The sequence below is a fragment of the Bubalus bubalis genome, chromosome 21, assembly GCF_019923935.1.
Source record: "Bubalus bubalis isolate 160015118507 breed Murrah chromosome 21, NDDB_SH_1, whole genome shotgun sequence".
Classification (NCBI taxonomy): Eukaryota; Metazoa; Chordata; class Mammalia; order Artiodactyla; family Bovidae; genus Bubalus; species Bubalus bubalis.
The window spans coordinates 10,720,151-10,735,654 of NC_059177.1; the positions used below are offsets into that span (position 1 = coordinate 10,720,151).

The 15,504-nt window shown below is 45.5% G+C and overlaps 1 protein-coding gene across 1 annotated transcript in view; it reads left to right on the forward strand.

Annotated features, from left to right (window-relative positions):
• The window catches only part of DCLK3 (doublecortin like kinase 3), a 37,931-nt gene that overhangs the window by 18,729 nt on the left and 3,698 nt on the right, over positions 1-15,504 (forward strand). The window contains exon 3 of the mRNA XM_044934264.1: positions 3,414-5,269. Coding sequence (XP_044790199.1) covers positions 3,414-5,269 — 1,856 coding nt within the window. The remainder of the gene's footprint in view (positions 1-3,413; positions 5,270-15,504) is intronic.

Below are 15,504 nucleotides of genomic sequence, written 5' to 3' on the forward strand. Positions count from 1 at the left end.
GGGGACCCTGGTGGGCTGCCATCTATGGGATTGCACAGAGTCGGACACGACTGAAGTGACTTAGCCGCAGCAGCGGCAGCAATCCCTCTGTGTACAGGCATTTGAGGGTCACCTTTCTGGGCATTCTTCCTGTTTCCTGAGGAAACGGGAACTAGTGCAACTCCTGGAGACCTCTGCTCTTGCTCTCTCAGCATCAACCTTCTCAGCCGAAAATGGAGACAAATCAGGGAGATTATGAGAAGAAAGGAATGACAGACCTCTGTAAATAAATAGTTTAACTGCAAACGTGACTGGTAAGCTTATAAATTCATGGCATGTGGGAAGAATCAGTAGGGCCACACTTGTCATCTAATCAGACACCTGTGTCTAGATGGAAATCATCTCAGAACAGATTGTATGTTATAATTAAAAACCAAAAAAAAAAAAAAAAAGAAGAAGAACCACAACATTCTGTCAATATGCTGGGCCAAATTGCCCATCCTGGCAAAACTGGAGTGTCTGCTACAGTTCAGAGGTGCTTAAAAATAATCATTTAAAACTTCTTAAAGGAAGCCTAAATGGCAGGTTCCTGCATGTAGGATATGACATAGGGGTCCTGCGGGGCAACTTTAATAATTTGCAGCCCGTCCTTGGGTTTTAACTGAGTTCCATATTCTATCATTTTTATGTTTCCTTTTCTACCCTGGGCGGAAATGAAAATTAAACCACTTTTGTCTCAAGTACAGTTGTACCCTGGAGCTGTTGCGAGTTCAGTTCCCGAGCACTGCAATAAAGTGACTATCCCAATGAAGTGGGTTACACAATGTTTTTGATTTTGCAGTGCATATAAAAGTTATGTTTATGCTCCACTATAGTCTATTAAGTGTGCCGTAGCATTATGTCTTAATAAATACAGTGTACAGGGACTTCCCTGGTGGCCAGTGGTTAAGACTTTGTTTCCAATGCAGGGGCCCGGGTTTGATCCCTGGTCAGGGAACTAGATCCCACATGTTACAACTAAGACCTGGAGCAGGAGCCTATTATACAGAGCGAAGTAAGTCAGAAAAAGAAACACCAGTACAGTATATTAACACATATATATGGAATTTACAAAGACGGTAACAACGATCCTATATGTAAGATAGCAGAAGAGACACAGATATAAAGAACAGACTTTTGGACTATTTGGGAGAAGGGGAGGGTGGGAGGATATGAGAGAATAGCATTGAAACATGTATATTACCATATGTAAGATAGATGACCAGTGCAAGTTTGATGCATGAAGCAGGGCACTCAAAGCCAGTGCTCTGGGAAAACCCAGAGGGATGGGGTGGGGAGGGAGTGGGGAGAGGGGGTCAGGATGGGGAGACACGTGTGCACCCGTGGCTGATTCATGTTAATGTACGGCAAAAACCACCACAATATTGTAAAGTAATTATCCTACAATTAAATTGATTAATTTAAAAAATAAATGCGTTCAGTTCAAGGAAAGAAAAAAAAAGATCTGGAGCAGCCAAAAAAAAAGGTACATACCCTAATTTAAAAATACCTTACTGGTGGAAAAAAAAAAAGCTATCATCTGAGCCTTCAGTGAGGCATAGGAGTAACATCTAAGATTCCTGGTCACGGATCACCATCAAAGATGTAACAATAATGACCAAATTTGAAATATTGTGCAAGTTACCAAAATATGACACAGAGACATAAAGTGAGCAAATGCCATTTGGTAAAATGGTGTCCATAGACTTGCTTGACCTAGGGTTGCCACAAACCTTCAATCAATAAAAAATGTAATATCTTCAAAGCATAAGAAAGTGGAGCACAATAAAATGAGGTAAAGCTGGGTATGTCTGACCAGAAAATACAGAGTCTTGTTTTATTCATTTATTCAGTTTATCAGGAAACATCATGAGAATGAGCACATTCTCATTATTAAAGCTCTGAAGAATAAAATGACTCTGATTTCCTTCTTTCCTTTTTTTGATAATGGAGAAGACTACCGTGTCATTTTGGCCCATGAGGTCCTTTGCTACCAGAATGAAATGATCATACGAGAGAGAGATATTAAGATCACAAGGACGGTATTAGTAACTGACCATCACTGTGCACTTACTATGTGTCAAGCTCAAGTGAATCATAATCATTTCCTCATTTACTCTCCCCCAAAATCCTGGGAGGAAGGTGTTATCATTCTCACTTAATACATAAAACAAAAACAAAAACAAAAAAAACACAAAAAAACAGATTGTGAGTAATTTGTCCAAGTTCACAAATAGGATCAGTGGCCACTCCAGGATTCAAATCCAGATCTGTGCTTATAACCTCTTCACATCTTGCCTCACCCTGAAAGTCAAGCTGAGAAAACTGTTCTTGGCAAAGAGGTGGGTAAGATTTGAATTCTTTAGAGGTAAGAGGAAATCTAGACAGGACTAGATACATATACATGTGTGTGTGGCTGGGTCACTCTGCTGTACACCTGAAATTAACACAACATTGTGGATTAACTGTACTTCAATTATTTTTAAATTGAAAAAAAAATCTTTTGTGACTTAGCAGGAAAAAAAAAAAAAAAAGATTTGGGTTTTTTAAGGTTCCAGAAAGTTCTGACCTCTTGTTGGTATTTCCTGGCAGCAAAATTTGGACCTTTTATCTTAGTTGTAGATTTTGGAAAGTCAGGTCATTTTAGGATAGTGGGAGCTGCCTTCAGAGGCAGGCCTTGCCTAGAAGGGGCTCCCCAGGTGTGGTGCATCCTGGTACCCAGGGGACTTGGGGGAGGCACCTCAGGCCCAGTGCAGACTCCATACTGCATTCCTGGCTGCTCTTGGAGGAGACTGGGCAGCAGACCTCACATGTAACGGCTCCATTGTTTCAAGCAGATACTCAACAAGCACACGTCTAACCTGTGACAGTATCAGTCATCTTTAGTAATGACTTTTGTTTGTTTGTTTGATCACTCAGTTGTGGCCGGCCCTTTTGCAACCACATTGGACTGTGGTCCTCCCAGCTCCTGTGTCCATGGGATTTCCTAGGCAGGAATACTGGAGTGGGTTGCCATTTCCTCCTCCAGGGGATCTTCCCAACCCAGGGATCAAACTCGCGTCTCCTGCATGTGTCTCCTGCTATTGCAGGCAGATTGTTTACACCCGAGCCACCAGGAAAACAATCTTAGTAAAGGTTTGGTGGTGGTTTAGTTGCTAAGTCGTGTCCAACTCTTGCAGCCCCATGGACTGTAGCCTGTCAGACTCCTCTGTCCATGGAATTCTCCAGGCAAGAATACTGGAGTGGGTTGCCATCTCCTTCTCCAAGGGATCTTCCTGACCCAGGAATCAAACCCAGGTCTCCTGCCTTGCAGGCAGATTCTTTACCAACTGAGCCGGTCAAAGGACTCTTTGAACCAACCGGACTAATACTGTATTGTCCTTTTCCCCCCATAGGACATCGAGGTCTCTGTGAACATTCTCTAAAATGTTTAAGCTCGAGAATCACGGAGCGGAAGCTGCAGGGCACCTGGCTGCCTGCTGGCCGAGGGAGCCTGGAGAAACCATTCCTGGGATCACGCAGCTCTGTGGTGCCTGCGTTCAGCCCCCAGAGTGGCCTTCACCCCGTCCACGCTGAGAACAGCCCGCTGAAGCCCAGGGTCGTGACCGTGGTCAAGGTGGGCGGTCACCCCCTCCGCAAGATCACCCTGCTCCTCAACAGGCGATCGGTGCAAAGCTTTGAGCAGCTCTTGGCCGACGTCTCAGAGGCCCTGGGCTTTCCCAGGTGGAAGAGTGACCGCGTGAGGAAGCTGTTCAACCTCAAAGGCCGGGAAATCAGGAGTGTGTCTGATTTCTTCAGGGAAGGAGATGCCTTCATAGCGGTGGGCAAGGAGCCGCTGACGCTGAAGAACATCCAGGTGGCTATAGAGGAACTGTACCCCAGCAAAGCCCGGGCTCTGACTTTGACCCAGCAGCACAGCCAGGTCCCCTCTCCAAGGCTGAGAAGCAGACTTTTCAGCAAAGCTGTGAAAGGGGGTCGACCCTGTGGGGAGACCGAGACCACCAAGAGCAGCGGTGAGGCTGCTAGGTCCCCGGCAGCCATCAGACCCCAGGGGCAGACCCCCGGGGAGGACAGGGCGAGGACCCCGAAGAAATGGGGGAAAGGGAAGTGGGAGCCCGAATCTGGCAGCAAGGCGCCCAAGGATGCCGCCCTGGAGAGGCGTGCCAGTGGAGAGAAGCACCTGGCCGTGGAGATCGAAAAGACCTCGGGGGAATTGATCAGGTGTGAAAAGTGTAAGCGGGAGCGAGAGCTCCAGCAGGGCCTGCAGAGGGAGCGACTGTCCCTGGGCACCAGCGAGCTGGACCTGGGCAGGTGCCCCCGCTACGACGTGGAAAGGCTGGTGAGGACCAGGAGCTGCCGGAGGTCCCCGGAGGAGAAGGCCCAGGGTGGGGAGGAAGGCTGGAAGGAGGGTCCCCGGAGCAGTCCTGGGCACCCCCCACAGGAACCGAGGAGACCCAGCAAAAGCGTTGACAAGAAAGAGGACAGAGACCCCGGAGGCCAGGAGGGTCATCCCCCTGCTGCAGCCAAGGCCAAGAGGGACGTTTTCGTTGGGGAAGCACAGCCCCGCCGAGAGGAGAAAGACGGCAGGAACGCAGGCAGGAGCAAGCCGGGAGGCTGGCTCCGGAGGGAGCATCACGCTGACCTGGATCCGGAGAAGCTCCCCAGGACCGGAGGGGACGAGCAGGAGGCGGAGAAGGAGAAGAAACCCGGGGTGTCGGGAGCGAGGAGGATGATGGTTCCCCGGGATGAGCCGCCAGCCAGAATCGAAAAGGAGCCCAAGACTAGGCGGGAGGAGAGCAAGGCAGAGCGGCCGGGCAGGAGGCGGCGGCCTGCGGGCATCCTGGCGGCCGACGTGCGAAAGCAGTACGAGCCGGGCCGAGTGATCGGTGACGGGAACTTTGCGGTGGTGAAGGAGTGCAGGCATCGCGGCACCCGGCAGGCCTACGCCATGAAGATCATCGACAAGTCCAAGCTCAAGGGGAAGGAGGACATGGTGGATAGCGAGATCCTCATCATTCAGAGCCTCTCTCACCCCAACATCGTGAAACTGCACGAAGTGTACGAAACGGACGCCGAGATCTACCTGATCATGGAGTACGTGCAGGGAGGGGACCTGTTCGACGCCATCATCGAAAGTGTGAAGTTCCCCGAGCGCGAGGCCGCCCTCATGCTCATGGACTTGTGCAAGGCGCTGGTGCACTTGCACGACAAGAGGATCGTCCACCGGGACCTCAAGCCGGAGAATCTGCTGGTGAGCCCTGCCCTGGTGGGAGAGGGCAGCAGGGGGACCCTGTTCACCACGTGGTCCAGGGGTTAAGACTCCGTGCTTCCAATGCAGGGGGTGCCAGGTGCTATCCCTGGTCTGGGCACTAAGATCCCACATTCCCCAAGGTGCAGACAAAAATAATTTTTTAATTAAAAAAAAAAAGAGAGAGACAAAACATAGGAATGGTCACCTATTTTGTTACCTTTGGACTGTAGAACATCGCTGTGCTTGCCCAACTTAAGTCATTCAGTCGTGTCTGACTCTTTGCGACTCTATGGACTGTAGCCCACCAGGCTCCTCTGTCCATGGGGATTCTCCAGGCAAGAATACTGGAGTGGGCTGCCATGCCCTCCTCCAGGGGATCTTTCCAACCCAGGAATCAAACCCAGGTCTCCTGCATTGCAGGTGGATTCTTTACCATCTGAGCCATCAGGGAAGCCTGTAGAACATTACATATATATATATATATATATATATATATATATATATATACACACACACACACACACACAATTTTTTATGTTGATATGTTATATTTTTGTTTTTGTTCAGACTAAGAAATTTTCTTTCCTTTTTTTGGCCATAGAGTGTGGCATGCATGATCTTAGTTCCCCAATCAAGGATTGAATCTGTACCCCTTGCAGTAAAAACAGGATGTCTTAACCACTGGACAGCCATGGAAATCCCTGGAACATTACCTTTATGGTCTTTTTTTTAACGTACTTGTTCCAGTATGTAAAACTTGCTAATAGTTCAAAAATTGTGGAAACAAGTGGGTTTTGATTAAATTATTGAGAAAGTAGCCTTCCAATTTAAACAGAATGGAAAATGTTTCCTCATCCCTGGGAGAAGAGTATTTTCACTTGGACGGTGATCACATGGACTTCATTTCTTGGGCATTTGCACATCTTCTGGCCTAGGTGTTAAGGGTGTCTGCTGGTAACAGCTTCCCCTGTAGGCTTTGAGCCCATGCTCCCATTGAAAGCCCCCTGGCCCTTTTGAAGAAAAGGTCTTGCCACAGGAATTAAAAAGGCTTGGTCTTGAGAATTTTCTGGTGGTCCAGTGGTTAGGACTCAGCGTTCTCACTGCCGAGGGTCAGGGTTCCCTTCCTGGTCAGGAAACTAAGATTCCACGAGCCTCTGGCATCAGCCCTTTTGTCTCTCTGGGGCTTTGTCTCTTCATTTATGAAAAAGAAATAGTAATGGTACCTATCTTGTACGGTTGAGGGTGGATTGTTCACGGGAAAGGGACAATTAGCCCGAGACCACCAGGAGCTGGCCTTCCACTCACAGCTCAGCGGTTCAGGTTTTGGATAAGGTCACTCTGGGACCATGATGTGTGCTCAGTCGTGTCCAACTCTTTTCAACTGCATGAACTAACTGTAGCCCACCAGGCTCCTCTGCCTATGGGATTTCCCAGGCAAGAATACTGGAGTGGGTAGCCATTTGATGGATCCAGACAAAAGCAAGACCTCTTCATCATGATGTCGAAATCCAGATAAGAACAGGATAGTCCAGACCACAAGTGTGGCTACATGTTCCCTTCCTGGGAACTGACTCACTGCCCCATCTTCTTCTCACCTTCTAGATAAGAATTACCAATATGCCCAGTCACAGAATTACCCTCACATCCTGAAAGTATCCAATTCATAGCAAAATCCTACTTTCTTGAACCCCCTTCCAAATAGCTGGCACAGCCCAGATCTCGCTAGTTCATTGAACAACCTCTTTCTTAGACGCCTGGATCCCCAAGGTGCACCTTCTCGCTTGTTGCACTGAGGCAATCAACTGAACATGTTTCTGAGCTTCAGCTGTGTTCCTAGTGGGCTTCGTTAGGACAGCACACTTCACATGGTCACTCTCTGGCCCTTTATTCCACTTTCTTATTTGTAACCTCAATCACCACCTGATCTATTTCATATTTATTTGTCTCTTCTCTCTTTGCTCCTCCTGGAAAGTCCTAGGACAGCAGGAACATTGTTTTATTCAGACTGTACCGTGAAACCTAGACCAGTTCTGTCACATAGTGGATATTCAATAAATATCAGTTGGATGAGTGGATGAATATAGATCCCAGTGTGCTGCCTGGTGAATAGCAAGCCTGCCATCAGTGGCAGCTGGTGTCATTATTAAGATGTTAAGAACAAGTCTGATATTACGGTGCACATCATGAGGAAGACTCCAAAGCCAGATTGCTGCATTTGAAGCTGGAGGAGATGGAGACAATGGTCTCTGTAAACCGTTCTTTTTTTTTCTGGGGCAGGGGCAGGAAATTAGCCGGTTTCCATTCATTTCATGGTTGTAGAGCCAGCCTGGAAACATCATCCCAGTACATTCATCTGCCTAAATTGCTCCCACAAGCAGAATGAAACTCTGAGTGAGTCAAGCAAATTATCTGGTGAAGTGAGGTCTTGTTGACCCTTCAATCAAAAAACTTTGTTTTTGCCTAAATTCATAGAATTGCAGAACACTGACTAACTGCCTGAATGATCTGAATTACCATTGAGTAAATCTCCCTTTGAAAAATTTCATTTTTTTTTTTTTGACCACACTAAGAGGCTTGCAGGATCTTAGTTCCCCGACCAGGGATTGAACCTGGGCCCAGAGCAGTGAAAGCACCAAGTCCTAACCAGTGAACCACCAAGGAAATCTTGAAGAATTCCATGTTTGCATGAGTTGAGCGTCCTCAACCTTTTTGTAGTTTCTTTCTGTTTCTTTCTTTGGGGTCTGAGCCCAAGTATTCCCTGTGTGTGAAGTGGCCACTCTGGAATCATGATAGAGCAGCGTTCTTTATAGATCCTCTGTTGTTTTCACTGAGTTGTGTAAGCAGGAAGGATTCAGATTAGAGGCCTGGGCCTATGCTTAAAAAATCATTAGAACAGTGATATGTGTTCTTGAGGATGTGGAGTAAGATTGTTTACCCTGTAGGATCGTTTTCTTTAGGGGACAGTCATCTGAGCTTGCATTTTCTCTGCGAGGTCCAGGAACCAGGTTGTCAAGCTGGCTCATCTCTTGGGCAGGAGAGACTCTCATTTGTGTTAAGGGACTGACTTGTCAACAATTTTTTAAATGAAGAAAGTCAGCACTTGCAGATGGCATGAAGAGGTTTGCTTCAGGAAATAGAAAAACTTCAAGGAGTACATTTAGTGTGGACAAGCTAACTGCCTGAGAGAAGTCATTCAGCAACTCTTCAGGGATTTGTATCTCAGTTCATATATGTTTTAGTGCCCTTGAAGGCAGTGAAGTGTGTGTGTGTGTGTGTGTGTGTGTGTGTATCTTGAGAGAGAGAGATGAAAACTGAAGCATAGCTATGTTTTCAATCTAGTACATGAGTTGTTAACTGGTGTTAGTTGTAACTAATATTTAGACCCTATTTTCTGTTTTTTAAGAAAGCCCACTTTTTTTGTTTTTAAATAAAAAGCTTTTTTTTCATGGTAGTGTGGCCCCTTCAGAAGCTGTACAGAGCCACAGATCTGAGCCAAATTTAGTGGCATAGGGGAATATTTCTTGTATCCTGTGGGTAATCTGTCAGCTGGCATTTTTCTGAATGAATGGGCCTATCACATTTCTAAACTGTGTTTGTCCTTTTCTGGGAGAAGGCAATGGCAACCCACTCCAGTATTCTTGCCTGGAAAATCCCATGAACGGAGGAGCCTGGTAGGCTGCAGTCCATGGGGTCGCTAAGAGTTGGGCACGACTGACTGACTTCACTTTCACTTTTCACTTTCACACCTTGGAGAAGGAAATGGCAACCCACTCCAGTGTTCTTGCCTGGAGAATCCCAGGGACAGAGGAGCCTAGTGGGCTGCCTTCTATGGGGTCGCACAGAGTCGGACACAACTGAAACGACTTAGCAGCAGCAGCAGCAGCAAAGATCAACATGAGCTTCCCAGGTGGCTCAGTGGTAAAGAAACTGCTTGCCAATGTGGGAGATGCAGGAGACAAGGGTTCGATCTCTGAGTTGGGAAGGAGGAGAGCATGGCAACCAACTCCAGTATTTTTGCCTGGAGAATCCCATGGACAGAGGAGCCTGGTGGTACAGTCCATGGGGTCGCAAACAGTCAGACACGACTAAGCATACATGCACTCAAAGTTCAACATACTACGTCAGAATTTCAACGCTACTTAGCATCGGTGCATTGTGGTTTTTCAGAAAGAGATCTGGGGAATGTTGGATTTGACAATAAGCTCATTATATGGGTTTAGAAAGGTGTTATCTCTAAATTTCCTGATATTATAATTATATTGCAAATTTGGCTGGTCTTTTGAGAGTTAATATTAGCAAATATCACCATGGTGACTGCTGTCCATCAATTAATGCTCTTGGGTCGTCTTTAATTTTGTCTTCTGCTTTGTATTATCAAAGTGATTGTTTCTTCCTTTAATGGATGGCTACTGTCTATATCAATACCTGTCTCTGCCAAATGGAAGAGTGATGATGTCAGAACTCACCTTTGATTACATGGCTGATTGTGGCTGCCTTTAGAGACTTCCAGAATGCGCCAAGAACTCTTAATGGATCCAACAAACTTATCATGTTGTTTTCACCAGCAGAAATATTTATATCTGGTAATTGGGCCCTAGAGTAAAATTTTAGGGCTGTGTTACTGAGCTTACTTTATTTCTAGCGATCATATTTCTTGATAAGATGCTAGTTTCCTTCTTCCTTTAGGGCTATGCAGACTCCTGAGAGCTTGCAAAAGAAGTTTTAATTATGAGAATTTCCAGCTCGCAGAAATATCAGTGTTAATTGCTTCTTCTGTCAGCCTGTGTTCCCTTGGCGGGGTTGGAATGGGCTGTGTGTTGCTGACTGGGCCCTGGGAGAAGCAAACAGGAGCTGGAGAAGTGATGATGTGTAGACACCAGAGGCGTGTCATAGGCTGGTCACGTGACAGGTCCAGGGATAATTTCATCCCCATTGATTGTTTCAGTCATGCTTTTTTTTGCTGTTTTTTTGCTGTTGACATGTAAGTTGATTTTAGACATTGGCGTTTCCATGTGAATTGGTTTTTAAGGTCATTCCAGTCCTCATGGCCAGTTAGAAATGGAAACTTGGAGGGAGAAAGCCAGAGGAAGCATGAAGGATCAAGTAAGAAGTTGAAGATAAATAAGCTTTTTATCCCTTTTCTTAGGGCAGCCGCTTGCTGTTTGGTCTGTACTGTGCTGCCACCTGCTGTTCAGAGATGATCATTGCAAGATCACATTTAAATTGTGCCTTCACAGCCAAAAATTAATTTAAAAAAACCAGACTGCTGTGCCTTGAAGGAGAGGAAGTTGTTAATGGCTCAGAAGAAGAACGATTCCTCTTGAATCTTTGAGACAGTCTACATGTGACTGGGCTGCTAATGTAAATAATATAGATTGCCTGGATTCAAAGAAGGGGACTTTGGTGTGGCTGGGAAAATGGATGTTGGACCTAGATGGATCAACGGTCATTGAAGTAACATATAAATAATCTCTAACACTCTGTCCTGGAGGGCAATTGAAAACAAGCTCCAGAAGGAATGTGACCTAGAGAAGTGACTTTAGATAGACCTTTAGGCAGAGAAATGGAGATTTGGGCTGAGGGCAAGGTCAGATGTGGGCACAGGGCTGTGGGCGGGCCCTCAGCCAAGCATGGCCCAGGAAGGTACCACCTGGGAGCCTGTTAGAGAAGCCAGAGGTGACCTGGGGGGAGGGTCCTGGTACTTGTTTCCCATCTTTGAAAGTGGTGTGTCCTTCCCAGAGGGCACATTTTAGAAAACAGGGGTGGGGATGAAATTTTGAATCAGCATGGGGTGAACCTCCTCACATGTTAAGCTGATTATAATCAGTATGGTCTGCCACGTGAAGCTGTGGGATCTTTTCATCATGAGATTTCAGTCAAAGTGAATAATAGTCTGGTGGGAGGATGTTTTAGATGAGTTGCCTGTTTGGGTGGAGAATTTGATGGTTTCAGAAGTTCTGCACAATGTAAATTGTCTGTGGCCACCATGGAGAATAGTATAAAGGTTCCTTAAAAATTAAGAATAGAGCTACCTATGATCCAGCAATCCCATTCATGCACAAAGGATCTGGGAAAGGCGAAAGCTCTAATTTGAAAAGATACATGCACCCCAATGTTCATAGCGACACTGTTTACAATAGACAAGAAGCTGCCTAAATGTCCATAGACAGATGAATGGATAAAGAAGATGTGGTACATATATACAATGGAATATTACTCAGCCATAAAAGGAATGCATTTGAGTCATTTGTAGAGATGTGGATGAACCTAGAGTCTGTCATGCAGAATGAAGTGAGTCAAAAAGGGGAAAATAAATATGGTATATTAACCTATATGTATGGATCTAGAAAAATGGTGCTAATGAACCTATTTGCAGGGCAGGAAGAGAGACTCAGACATAGAGAATGAACTTGTGGACACAGAAGAAGGGAGAAGGAAAGAGTGGGATGAGTGAGAGAGTAGCATGGACATAGATACTCTATCATGTGTAATCTAGTCAGCTAGAAGAAAGTTGCTGTATAGCACAGGAAGCTTGGCTGGGCTCTCTGTGATGACCTAGAGGGGTGGGATGGGGGAGATGACAGGGAGGTTCAAGGAGGGGATATATGTATACATACCGCTGGTTAATGTTGTACAGCAGAGACTAACACAACATTATAAAGCAATTATACTGTAATTAAAAAATATTTTTTTAAAGATGCATCTAGAGATTATCATACTAAATGAAGTAAGTCAGACAGAGAAAGACAAATACGATATCACTTATATGTGGAGGTGGAAATATGATGCAAATGGATTTATTTACAAAACAGAAACAGACTCAGACATAGAAAACAAACATGGTCACCAAAGGGGAAAGGGTAGAGAAGGGATAAATTAGGAGTTTGACAGTAGCAGGTACACACTACTATGTATAAAATAGCTAACCAAGAAGGTCCTACTGTATAGCACAAGGGACTATAGTCAGTATCTTGTAAGTAACTATATTGGAAAAGAATATGAAAAAATATATATATATATGTAACTGAATCACTTTGCTGGATACCAGAATCTAACACAACATTGTCAATCAACTTTGTGTGTGTGCTCAGTCATGTCCAACTCTGCGACTCTTTGGACTCTGTCCATGGGATTTTCTTTTTAGGCAAAAATCCTGGAGTGGGTTGCCATTTCCTCCTCTAGGGGATCTGCCCGACCCAAGGATTGAATCTCTGTCTCCTGCATGGGCAGGCAGACTCTTCTGCTGAGCCAGTTGGGGCAGTCAATCAACTATACTTCAATTAAAAAAAAAAATTTCCACAAATTCTAGGAGGAAGAGTTATTCCAGAAGGATGTCACTCATATGAATTTAAGGATTAAGATAAGAACGGTTCCAAAGCCAAGATTGTGAAGTGCCTGTTGGAAAACAAAAAGCCCAAAACAAAATTCACACTGTCAGGGTGCGAGCTTAAATGTAGTTAGGCTGGTCTTATAGGTGAAGTAAACGAGAAGTCTCAAGTCACCCTGACAGCTCTGAGAAATGTTACATGACTTATGACAGCAGAGGCTGGAGACAGAAGAATTAGAAACACGATGCATCTCACTTTCTGGAAGGAACAAACAGCCCTGCAGATCTTACCCACCCCTCAGCTTCTGCTGTGGGTCTCATCATTTGGAGGCTTGAAGAGAAAAGCAATGGAGATAAGAAGAAATATATTATTTTAGAAAAGCCATAAAATATTTTCTTTAAGAAAACAGATTTGGTATTTGAAAAATATGTCTATCAGCACATGGACATTTTTAACATAATGCATTTTCAGAATAAATCTCATGAAAATTTTCAAAATGAATGACTGAGTCTCCTTCATGTTTCATCTGCTCCTCCTGTTATGCAGCCAGGTTTTAGAATCAGGGGGTTTCTTTGAGGAAGGGGAGGGTGTCTTTGTTATATTGCAAAGGTGTACATGGTTTATTTTGGTGTATTCAATCAGCCACATGCTTTTACTGCTGATCATTTGGTTGGGAATGTTTACATATGTTTGCAAGGCACATATTTTTTTCATTAGTCACCCAGCAAATGGGATTCATGAAGATGGCCCATCTGGAAACTTAAGTCAGCATGTGGTTTTTTGTCCCTCCCTTCCAAACTAGATTTTCTAGTGTAAATTATTCTCATAATTACCTCCCCAGTCCTCTTCAGGGCTGTTGTCTGTCTCCACACACAGACCAAAGCAGAAGAGTGTTTTAGTTCTACATCTATGACTTCCATTCAGTTCAGTTCAGTCACTCAGTCGTGTCTGACTCTTTGCGACCCCATGAATCGCAGCACGCCAGGCCTCCCTGTCCATCACCAACTCCCGGAGTTCACTCAAACTCACGTCCATCGAGTCGGTGATGCCGTCCAGCCATCTCATCCTCTGTCATCCCCTTTTCCTCCTACCCCCAATCCCTCCCAGCATCAGAGTCTTTTCCAATGAGTCAACTCTTCGCATGAGGTGGCCAAAGTACTGCAGTTTCAGCTTTAGCATCATTCCTTCCAAAGAACACTCAGGAGCCATCTCCTTTAGAATGAACTGGTTGGATCTCCTTGCAGTCCAAGGGACTCTCAAGAGTCTTCTCCAACACCACAGTTCAAAAGCATCAATTCTTCGGCGCTCAGCTTTCTTCACAGTCCAACTCTCACATCCATACATGACCACAGGAAAAACCATAGCCTTGACTAGACAGACCTTTGCTGGCAAAGTAATGTCTCTGCTTTTGAATATGCTATCTAGGTTGGTCATAACTTTCCTTCCAAGGAGTAAGCGTCTTTTAATTTCATGGCTGCAGTCACCATCTGCAGTGATTTTGGAGCCCAGAAAAATAAAGTCTGACACTGTTTCCACTGTTTCCCCATCTATTTGCCATGAAGTGATGGGACCAGATGCCATGATCTTCAGTTTTCTGAATGTTGAGCTTTAAGCCAACTTCTTCACTCTCCTCTTTCACTTTCATCAAGAGGCTTTTTAGTTCCGCTTCACTTTCTGCCATAAGGGTGGTGTCATCTGCATATCTGAGGTTATTGATATTTCTCAGGGCAATCTTGATTCCATTAGGTTAGGTTAATTATGGAGACGTTGATTAGCCTGCGCAATGGTGACTTGGGCTCAGTGATTAAGACACATTCTGCTTACAGAGATGTAAGCTCTCTGGCAGGAACCAAAGCATATTTGAAGCACTTACCCTTGTCTGGGGAGATTGGGGGTGGGGGTGGGGGGGGCGGGGCTGCCCGCCCTGCATTTTTGCTGTGCCATGGGACTGATGCAGCTCAGGGAGAACCAGAGCCCTGCCTAATGCCCTCCAGCCCCCCTAAGTGCTGCTTCCTGCAACAGAAATAACCCTTTGGTGGAAGATTTGGGGTCATACACCAGTTATAAGCACAGACTGTAAAGCCGAAGTGTTTGGGGTTCAAACTGCAGCTCACCATTTACTGTGTCACTGTGCCTCCATATCCTCATCTGTAAAATGGGGATGTGAGTGCCTCACAAGAGTGCAATGAGGATTACGTGACAATGGCACCCCACTCCAGTACTCTTGCTTGGAAAATCCCATGGATGGAGGAGCCTGGTGGGCTGCGGTCCGTGGGGTCGCTAAGAGTCGGACACGACTGAGTGACTTCACTTTCATTTTTCACTTTCATGCATTGGAGAAGCAAATGGCAACCCACTCCAGTGTTCTTGCCTGGAGAATCCCAGGGACGGAGGAGCCTGGTGGGCTGCCGTCTATGGGGTCGCACAGAGTTGGACATGACTGAAGTGACTTAGCAATAGCAATATGTTATAAACAATGCCTGGCCCTGAAGAAGCGTGACAGAGGTGTTTGTTAGGTAAACCATACAATTTTAGCCTCCACTGCTTATTTGTCTACTTTTTCATTCCAGTTCCTACTTCTCCTCCTTTTCTTTTTTTTCCTCTGCTCAGATTTTGCGTTACCCACAGCATTTTTTCTAGCTCTCTTTAAAGCTAGTCTGTGTTCAAAAAATGGGGTTCCCAGGTGGCTCAGGTGGTAAAGAATCCACCTGCAGTTTTCGGGTTCGATCCCTCGGTTGGGAAGATCCCCTGGAGGAGGTCGTGGCAACCCTCTCCAGTATTCTTGCCTGGAGAATCCCATGGACAGAGGAGCCTGTCCGGCTACAGTCCATGGGGTCACAGAGTTGGACACTACTGAAGCAGCTTAGCAGGCATGCACACACACTTGTTCAAAAACATCACTGATCC